The 10,956-nt window shown below is 39.7% G+C and overlaps 1 protein-coding gene across 1 annotated transcript; it reads right to left on the bottom strand.

Moving 5' to 3' along the window:
- Positions 1 to 8,698: 8,698 nt before the first annotated feature.
- Positions 8,699 to 9,067, bottom strand: LOC120293757. The gene has a single exon (XM_039313492.1). It carries the CDS (start codon positions 9,065 to 9,067, stop codon positions 8,699 to 8,701), a length of 369 nt encoding a protein of 122 aa, XP_039169426.1.
- Positions 9,068 to 10,956: the final 1,889 nt, after the last annotated feature.

Raw genomic sequence — 10,956 nt, 5'->3', positions numbered from 1 at the left:
GCCTAAAACCTCAAAAAGAAACCTCGACCCTCAACATCACACGTGCACAACCCTCATCAAAAGTGTCGGCTAACTACCCCAAAAAGATCCAGCTTCTACTCATCACGTGCAGGCCTCACACCCAACCCGATGCATCGTGCGGTGGCGGTGGCAACATCCTCGCATCGCTCCATCCCGACGAACGTGCACGAAATGAACTCCTGAATGACGGGGCTCCTAGCTAGGCCTATGTCGTACATCACTAGACAGCGTACTCGAATAAAAGTCAGTCCGGGAACAGAGGGACAGTCTATCTCAGCACACTCAACCTCTACATTGGATGGTAGACCGTAAAATACACCACGCGTGATGGTAGGAAGCGGCATACTGCTAATCTGAAATGTGGGTCCCCAAAGGGGTGAGTACAACCACTTAGCAGATAGGGAAATCCAATAACAACTCAATGCATCATGCAAATTACACATGCATTGCAGGCATTACTTACCTTGAAGCCATGCGCATACTATCATGCATCATCATATCAATTTATAACACATACATGTGTATCATCATCATGACATCATTACATCATACATGTCATCATCATCATGACATCATCACATTGCACATGCCATATCATATATCATCATCATTATCATCACCATGCATATCATCATGCATATCATATCATAGGTGATCATCATATCACATCACATATCATCATCATGCATATCATCATGCATATCATATCATGGGTTAATTTTTCATATTTATCTTTGAATTTGATCACCACATCACCCATTTCTCAAATCATCAATTTCATCATTCCTTCGGGCAAAGACCTCCGACAGGGTTCCCAGCATTCAGCCATCCCATGGCCACCGGGCTTCCGGCCCCCCACATTCCGGGCATCCTGAATCTCCTAGGGAATTCCGGCAATGCATCTCCGTACATTCCGGCCTCATCCTCCACCACAACCACTTACTCACTTATCATTATCCACATTTATCATCATTTTGATCTCATTTAACATGGCATATGGCATGACATCAAACAAATCATACTTGGCACACATGCATCACAATTCAATGTCATACACACACTAATATCTCATTATACATGCAACAATGTATAATTATTTATTAACAATTTCAACGGAATTTATGGCCAATAAAATAATCCATTTTTTTATTTTATTTTATTTTATTTATCATTTATTTATTTATTATCATAAATAAATATTAAATTCAATATCTATAATTTCCCAAAATCATAAAATTCAAGCAATCATTAAACAAACCAATAGGATGACAATTTCATGCAAAATTCATGGCCAAATTGAATTTCACACAATTTCACAATTTTCTCAAAATAGCACATAATATTCGGATAATAACCAGAATGCACAGTTTCCGAATAAATTCGATTAAAATATCCATACGGTCTCCAAAAATTATGAAATTTTACAGAGTGATAGCCAAGACATTTTCGTACAACTTTCATGAAGAACTCCAAGCCAGATTATTTTATACAACCTCACGAAGCTTCTGGACCCATTACCGCATCGTCCAGTGCACATATCACCGTAATATTGAGATTTAACCTATCTATTCTCTTTCGTTTCCTCTGAAATTTGGATATGTTATACATAAAGATATCCTATACAAGTTTCATGAAGAGATCTAAGTCAAATAACCAGATTAGAGTCACCATTTATGTCCTTTGAAGTCTCGGGTATCTCGGAATACATCACCAGAATCATCATCTTCAAGATCTAGTCGATTTACTAGGCTATACTTGTTCATTTCACTTCAAATTTGATTATGTTGTATTTTAAGATGTTTCCTACAACTTTCATGAAGAAACCAAAGTGATATTCTCAACAAAACCAACATGCAATCACGAATCCAACAAGAGGTCAGTAAAAACTCTCCAGATCTGAGGTCTCCGTAGAACAAGACTTTAACCCCTCAAATATCCATCATTTTTCACGAAATTTAAGTATGTTGTATTTAAAGATGTTAGCTACAACTCTCATGAAGAAATTGAAGCCAAAATCGGACTCTAAACACACATGCAAGCTCAAACAAGTTACTGACTCACACGGTCCGAACACAAACAGCCATACTTTCCACTCACAACTCATCCATTCTTCGGTATTGCTCATTAAACACTTCAAGACTCAACATGCAAACCACATATCAACAAGCAAGAGAAGCTAGAGGACTTCCACTTGCCTCTAGGACGGACGGTCGACGGCGTAGGGCGGCGAACACGGCGGACGAACGGCGGCTCCTCCTCGGCTCCGCCTCCTTCCTCTCTCGGCCGCTCCTCCTCTCGCACACCTCTCTCTCCCTTGGGCGAATGGCTAACCAGCCATTCTCTCTCCTCTCTCCTTCCCTTTTATTTCCCCTAAAGCTCATGATTGATAATGATTGTTTTGCCTTAACCATGGCCAATGCATGGCCTTCTCCCTTGCCACTTGTCATCACACATGCAAGATGGGCTTGGGCTTTTGGGCTTGGGCCTCCCTCCTTGGGCCGGTGACTACTCCTCTTCCATGAGCTTATTGGGCCAACTAGCTTGGCCCATCAAGCTCAGGCCAATGGGCCTAAGGCCCATTCGAAAATTAACCCCTTTTTCCCTCTTTTTTTTTTTTTTTGAATTTCTTCTATAAATATTTTTAAATTTCAATATTCATCTTGGCCAAAGTCTTGGGACACTTTGTTCACTAAGATTTAATTTATAAAGCACATGGCCAAGCATAAATTATTAATCTATCGAATTTGAATTTTCACAACCATACACACAAATCATCTAATTAAAAGACTAATGGCTAAAGCATAAGCCATGGAAATTCTATCACCTAATTAAAGACTTTAACACACCTTATGGTTTGACTTTGGATTTTTGGGATGCCACATCACACTAGATGGGTAAATACCTAGGTATCCCGTCTGATTGGGGATGCTCCAAATGAGACATGTTTGCTTGGATTTTGGGGAGAGTGAATGCAAAACTGGAAGGATTGAAGGAAAATCTTATATCGAAGGGTGGTAAAGAGATTTTGATTAAGACCGTTGTTCCGGCGATTCCTTAGTATGCCATGTCCATATTCAAAATTCCTGTGTCACTATGTAACTCCATTGAAAAGAAGATTGCGCAATTCTGGTGGCAGAATGATTGTCGCAAGTCAGGTATTCATTGGAAACAATGGGAAGTACTAAATAGTAGGAAGGAAAAGGGAGGCCTCAGCTTTCAATATCTCATTGCTTTTAATAAAGCAATGCTTGGCAAACAAGCTTGGCGATTAATCCAACAACCTTTATCTCTGTGGAGCAAACTCTTTAAGGGTCTTTATTTTCACTCACAGTGATTTCAGATATGCGGATAAAGGTGCTCGACCATCCTGGGTTGGAAGAGCCTACTGTTAGGTGGGATTCAATATTACCAAAACTTTAATCGTCGGTTGGTGATGGGACAGAGATAAGAATTCGCGAAGATCGCTGGCTACCTAGAGGGATATTGGGTGGACCTGCTGCTAGAGATAAACCTATGACGGTGGCTGACCTGATGAACCGAAATACAATAACTAGAATGTTACTCTACTACAACGTTCTTTTGATGCTCAGACTACACAAATACTTAAGATCCTGGTAAGACCTCATTATGTAGCAGATCAACTTATTTGGACAAATACAACACAAGGTCATTATTCAGTGAAAAGTAACAACCATGCTATCAGAAATGCAGCTCCTAGCACTAACAACAATAGAGCCTCGTCTTCCTTTCAAACACCTCAGATCCTTTGGAGAAGAATTTGGAAAATTAACCTAGCATCCAAAATTCGGATTTTCCTTTTGGTCTATATGCCAGAACGCACTGCCCACCAAAGACAATCTTTTTCATAAACGCACGCCCGCACTCCAAAATGTAATTTATGTCTAATCATTTACAAGGAGATGATGGAACATCATTTTCTACTCTATCCATGGACATACATAATCCGGTCTCACCTCAGATTGGCATTCGAATGTCACCAACATAAGTTCAACGTATAGATGCATGGCTTGCAGACAGACTGCACATAAGAAGATCTCACCTGATATGGAGACTGTAGCCACAATCTTGTGGCAGATTTGGAAGGCGCACAACAACTTCATCTTCTGCCGACAAAGCCCTGATCCGACCTTTGTCATGGATGCAGCCTTGGCCCAAGCTCGAATCGCAGAACTCCACTCCACCCGGCGGGAGCAAGGTGAACTCACTCCGATCCCGGCACATTCTGGCGGCCCCGATCCGGCATCCTCAAGATAAAAAATAGATGGGGCTTTTCAGATAGCAAGCATTGAGGCTACAATGGCATATATTTGCTGTAACCATACTAGGAAAATGATTGATGGCTTTACCAGAGGTGTTGCGGCTTCCTCGGCTTTGCAGGTTGAGGTCCAGGCGCTAAGTATAACTTTGCACCATCTTCTACAACACGACAAGACTCAAGCTCCACTCCTGATCGAATCAAACTGCCTTATGTTGGTTGAAGCCGTGAATGATCCTCAAGCGATGCCATGGGAGGTCCGACCTTTACTCGCTGAAGCCGCCGCACTTCTCCCCTGTTTCTCTCATCTTCAAGTTAGGTTTTGCAGGCGTGAAGCAAACTTTGCTGCAGATTGGGCTGCTAAGGCCCATACCAACGATTCTTTATCTCCAAATTGGGCTGCTTTCCCCCCACCCCTTTTGTTGGATCTTCTTTACTTGGACGCTATTGCAACGGGTTTTCCTGATCCTTTACCTAAATGAAGTTTTGTATTTCAACCAAAAAAAAAAAAAAACCTAAGTGAGTCAACCTGGAAAATTCGGATAATTTCAAGTTGGATCGCAAAATTGTTCAGATAACCGAACCGAATCACTTTACCTACTAACTTTGAGTTTTCAAACCCTTAGTTTGCCGTGCAAATTCGTTGTCTTCTACCTTCTCTCTCTCCCCCCTCTGTGTAAACGCGCCTCCCGAGTCCCAACTCAGCTTGTATCTTCCCAAAACATAGTTGCACTCGGTGGTTTCCCCAGTCTTCAGTGGCTGAGTCGAGCTTAGTCAGCCACCGCAGTGACACTGGTGCCTCCTATGGCTTGCTTGAAGATCTCTATCTCCACAATTGAATGTCAGTCATTTCTTAGTCCAATTGAACTGGCGAGTGTCGATTGACGTTTCGCATGGGTCCCGCTTTTGCTTATCTGGATTGATTTAGTTGTCTTTCGGATTTGAATGTGTGTGGAGGCTCATGCACGTTTTCCTTCTCTGTTAAATGAGGAAACATATATTTCTTTAGGGCGTTGATAATTGGTTGTACGTGCTCTTAATTCGACGTAGGTTTGAGGCTCAAACCATAACATTTAAAGAAGGGCACACTCTTGGAAGCAAGAGGCTGAAGTAGTGATAGAGACGTAGGTTGAAGAATATAAAGGTCGGGACCATGCATTCTTTTTACCAGAAGGAAGAACCTTAGGCAAGAATTGTGCTCTGGCATATACCATCTCTTCCTCTGGCATATACCCGGCATTGTGCCGAATTTGGTGAAATAAATACAGGCTTGATCATCAATGTGACGACTCAGGCATGGCCATGTGAAGGAGCGGTGCGGAATGTGACGGTGAATAACAGCGTAATTCTCCTTTGGCAGGAGAGAACTGCATTGGCATGCATGCAAATGTTAATGCTGTTGTTGCTTCCGCCAAAGGAGAATTGCCCTGCCATTCACTTGCACTGAATATACATATCTACTCAGAGCTCAGCAAAGGCATTGACAAGGCATTTGTCATTTCCAAATGGCAACTTTGAGACGTAGATGTTGCACCAGTTACGTAGGGTGATTATCAAATGTTATGTGCCACGTAACTTCGTTCCATGTTTATGTGACAAATATAGATTTCCCGTATTCACTTGCGTTGGAGGTACTTTAACATGCTTTCAATTAGGTTATGCCACAATTTCATTTTGAACAGTGAAATTTGTCGAAACATCAAGAAGAGTAGAGTAACAAAGCAAACGTTTTAAGTATAAAAATTATTTTCAGTAGTTTGACCCACCCTTAATTTAATGTTTAGTGAGAGATCGGGAAGCTTAAACTCTCAAATCAATGATGAATGATTTGTAAAGACTTACTTACATTGACGCCGTATGCTCCAAGTTTTCCAAAAAGTATATACATGTAGAACTTGTATTTTTTTTTTCCTAATGCAAGATATATAAACCTCTTGACTCTACTAATCTATACAGATGCATGCAAATTACCCCTTCCACTTGCATTAATAAGACTTCGCTCCCTGAGCAAGCCGTCTTTTGAATACCCTAAGGAATTTCAAACTTAATGAAACTAATGCCGAATCAAAGCTTGGAGTGTGGCTCTTAAGGTAACTTTAAATGAGAATTGATGTGACTTCCTAAAATTACAATTGAACATTTTACTATTATTTCATTTTTTTCCATGAAGAAAAGAATCAAATACCCTTTTTTGTGAATGCAATACATCATAAAAAATAGAAGACTTTAAATTAACGTTGCTTTTTCATATCCATTTGTGATCATCTAATTATATCCTTATCGAAATATTTTGATCTTTTACTTGGCTCTAGTGCAATTTTCGGCAAAAGTCTTCATGGAAGGCCGCTAGAAAGTGTATGAAGTAACATGACTGAAAATGAAAAGCATTGATACAAGTTGTTATTTTTATCATAAATTAATTAACCATCCGAAGGGGGCTTCCCAAAAAAATAAAAATGATTATACAGATTTTGTACCATATAATAATCTGGATCCATTTGCCTTCAATATAATTTACTTGCAGTGAGCTCCTTTAGGTAACCGCCTCATGAGAGAGAACTCATTCTTTGCAAGGGGTAAAGTATAGTAGGACTCTAATTCTTGTTTCAAATAATATAACTTCGCCTATTTGTTGGATACTGTTAGCAATTTGTTTGTATCTTAATAGTAAGTTACGGCAGAATGAATTGATTGGACAAAAAGAACTATTTGACCGTTGACCACTTGTTTGGCCTTGGAACAAAATTTTGATGAAAAAAAGAGAAAAGGACAAAAAAAAAACCATACAAATTAAAATGGCCAAATTACTTCAAAGTTCTCTTCTACTTCATCTTGCTCAAGACCCGTCAATCAATCACAGTCACCATGTAAAAGAAAATGAAAAGTAAAATCCTTTAAAACTCAAGAGAAAATCTTGTGTATGTATGTAATAGATTCTATAAATGTGAAAGAGTTGGTACTCATCAGTTTCAAATTCTCTAACACAGCAAAAATTTGAGCCTCACATTCACTATATTGCAAGTGTCGCATGATTGGTATCATCATGTGGTGTTTAGACTTGATTATATTCTTTGGTGAAAGCCAAGTCAGATTTTGTTATTCTAACTGGTGTGTCTGGTGTGACAGGAGAATGTGTACTGATTTGATAAAGGAACTTTTGAGAAGCTATGCAGAGTTTCTACAATCGCTATTGCCGGTAATACGGCCATGAGTCCTCATAAGCAAGTGGTTTCCTTCCTAGCGGTTGGAAGCGAATCTAAACACTTTTTGGCGACCGCCCCGCACGTTTTGATAGGGATGTCAATGTGGACATTAGAACATGCTCCGGATCTTCCATTTGGTGGATCTACCAAAACTTGTGTTGTCCTTATTATTACTATTCTTATGTCTGTACTCTGCTCTGATCCCATCCATTCGTGCATTTAATTACTTTTCGAGTTTCCTCATCTTTAAAAAAAAAAAAAAATTCTTTCATAACTATACAATTGTCTTGATATCTTACTAAATATAAGGAGAAATAAAGTTTTAAATTGGCCAAAACAAAAGGTATCTATAAAGTATTGCGACAAATTATAAATGTGCATTAAGTACATGATTTATACTCATTCGTAATGATTAGGTTGATGGTTAATACATCGTAATATTGAAAAAGAAAAATATATCGTCATATATATAGACACACACATAAAAATTTCTCGTAAATATTTGATTCATTTTACGAGCTGGTTCTCCATATATAGCAGATGCTTATAACATGCATTTCACACACAAATAAGGAAAAATGAAAAAGTCATGAACTAAAAGATATTTATATTATCGTTACATGCATTGTTAAAATTTGATCATGTGTACGATTAACATCTGTCCATACATAGAACAAGCAAATATTAATTGCTTGCCCTCCCTATGGTATGCTTGAGATTATAAAATGGCTGAGTTACATATTCCTAGCAATTCAAAAGCCCTTTCTCTATTCAAATAAAAAAATAAAAAAATTAATAATTAAAAATATCGTAAGGTCAATAAAATATCCGAGAAAACACTTTAGATAAAAGGTTTGCAACTATCTAAAACATGATAAAATTGTAATTATTTAAATACTAACAAATTAATAGGTCAAATTTCTTACAATATCGCATTGCCAAAGGAACATCACATCTGCTTCCTTAAGCAAAGCAAAATCAAGAGTTACCCAAGATAAGAATTTCCAATTTGATTGACAACTAATAATAATATATAAAAAAAAAAATAATCTTTTTACACGAAGAAAAGAGGGAAGAAAGAAGAATGATCAAAACTTCCAAATAAAACAATGACGACGACCACGACAAGAACAACAAAACAACCGTCATCTAACAACAGTTGAAGCAACGGTGTGAGCCCACCATTTGAGACTCTCTTTCATGTCGGTCTCGTTCCCAAGAGCGGAACCTTCCAGTTCATCAATGGATCCTCCTTCCTCTTCTCCTCCCACCATTCCCACGCCTCCGACAGATAAGGCCTCGCAACAACTACAGACTCACCGGCATCTTCGTCATCTTCTTCACCATCTTTAATTTTGTTGCCCAGTCTCTGTAGCCCAGGAATGATGGAGACCAAGCTTGAGTCGACTCTGTCTTCCTCCAAGAAGACGAACCCCAGATCCACGAACCCTTTTAGCTCTTCGACCTCGAGCTCCGACAAGCTCTTAGTCAAGGTCCTTCTCTTTGCTCTTCCTCCCATTTGGCCCTTTTTCTGTGCGAGAACTCCGAGCTTCTGAGGTTGTTCCATTTGAAACCTTCCTCTTCTTCATAGATCATGCTGTGAATAGGTTTCATGGGGAGGACTGAGTCTGGAGAGAGAGAACTTGCTTGTAAGCGTGTTGGGATGATGCTCGTTTGATCGCTCACGGACCTCACAAGAATTAATGGGGTCCGAGAAATTTGAAGACACGAGCTTTCTTTCTTGGGTATTTCTATGCTTTCTTGACCCGGGTTGGATCTGGAGGTTGAAGAAGGCGATGTGTCTGGTCGTTTCTTGAATATCTCGAGCTCGAACCAGCATCTATCGATGATCTTCATGACTGCTTCCGCTTCTTCCATTAATGGTGGCCGGAGGAAATTGTGTGATTATGGAGACTTATTGAGGGCTTGGGTGGCTTCGTATTTATATACTCTTTTAATTATCATGATTACTCTTGCGTTTTCCCGTTATTTACGGGAAAGACTCCATCTAAGTGTTCACAAGGTTGTGTATCACTTTGATTTGGTCTTGGGTCTTCGTCTAAATGTTTCAATTTCATTGGTCCTTTTTAACGTTGATTACACTGTATGCTATGAATTCGTAACCTCATAAAAGACAATGCGACAATTTACCAATAAAGCTATCAGAGAGAAAACATATAATCCGACATATATGCTTCCTAATAATGAGTAATGGAAAAAGACGTCGACACGAACTGGAGGTCCCATTTCCATAGTGACGAGTACATCTCTAGGCTTAGATGAAAGCACCACCCAACTTCGCATAATTCATTTTGGATTGCCTCAAGAGCAAAGGATTTGGACAACATTGATCATTGAGAGCGCAAGATTGTGGACTTAATATACACCAAGTATATATTTATACGGATTTTTCTTTTTTCCTTTCACCTATTCTATTCTGTTCATTCATTTGTATTCTGCTTGAGTATCGGCCTACTTTGAACATTTTGCCTTGGGAATTTCTAGGAAACATATGACACTATAATTTATTTTTTTAATCTTAATTTAATTAGAACAAAGGTAGTTCGGACATAGTAGTCAAACGAGACCATTTAAACGGAATACAGGAAAATTTAGAAAGAGGAAATTATGCCAGTGCTGCGTAATTTAGTAGACCTAATGCAATAATTTACGTTTTCTTTAAAAAAATTATATTTTTTGGAGGCCAAGCAATGTTGGGTGTTTTGAATTAATTAAGGTTGAAGAAAACACTCTTTGTTTTTCGTAGTAGGTCGTGGTCGGCGTGACATCTTGCTAATTCTCGAGGGCAGGATGATAAATCAGCAAAAATCTCCTTTTTTTGCATGATTTTAATTGAGAAACACCATCTCTGACTAATGGTCAACTTTTAAGCACGTTAGCAAAAAGAAGAATCAGGTGCGTGAGGTCCTTGAAAGCCTCGAGCAAAAAGTGGAAGAAGCCCTTGGCGGGCCGCTTGAATGTGTTGACACCGAATGCGTTTTGCCTGCGAGTGATGTCATCCGGTTCGCCGCTAATTCCTTCGAGGAGATCAGTTTTAAGGGCTTCGGCGATTCCCCCTGGGCCGCCGTGTTTTCCTCGGAGGCCGCCGAAATCCTTCTCATTGACCAGCCTTGTGAGCTCTGACTGATCAATCTGGAATGAGCTGGGTTGATCTGGGAACGAAATCGAAGTGTGGGAAGGATATTTTCTTCGCCTCGCGCAGGCCATTGCTCGGGCGATTCGAGGTGGCCTAGGAGCGGAAGGAGTCACGACTCCTCAGCGATGGGAAGAGATGCACAGATAGGGCCGCACAATGCAAATGGCAAGACAAAAGAGAGGAACTCTGATTGTGTTGTGATAGCAACGAAAAAAGCAACCTTGGAGTTTGTGGAATGATGTCTGAGAAAATACCCACCGATCGCATGGGTTAAGCGGCGAGCCGGGCTATTGCGGGGG

Source organism: Eucalyptus grandis, chromosome 5 (assembly GCF_016545825.1).
Source record: "Eucalyptus grandis isolate ANBG69807.140 chromosome 5, ASM1654582v1, whole genome shotgun sequence".
NCBI classification, from domain to species: Eukaryota; Viridiplantae; Streptophyta; class Magnoliopsida; order Myrtales; family Myrtaceae; genus Eucalyptus; species Eucalyptus grandis.
The sequence above is the reverse complement of the archived record's forward strand: the minus strand, read 5'-3'. Positions and strand labels throughout refer to the sequence as shown.

Excerpts from the sequence above, each read along its gene's own strand:
- LOC120293757 (XM_039313492.1), bottom strand. The coding sequence starts at position 9,067 with ATGGAACAACCTCAGAAGCTCGGAGTTCTCGCACAGAAAAAGGGCCAA.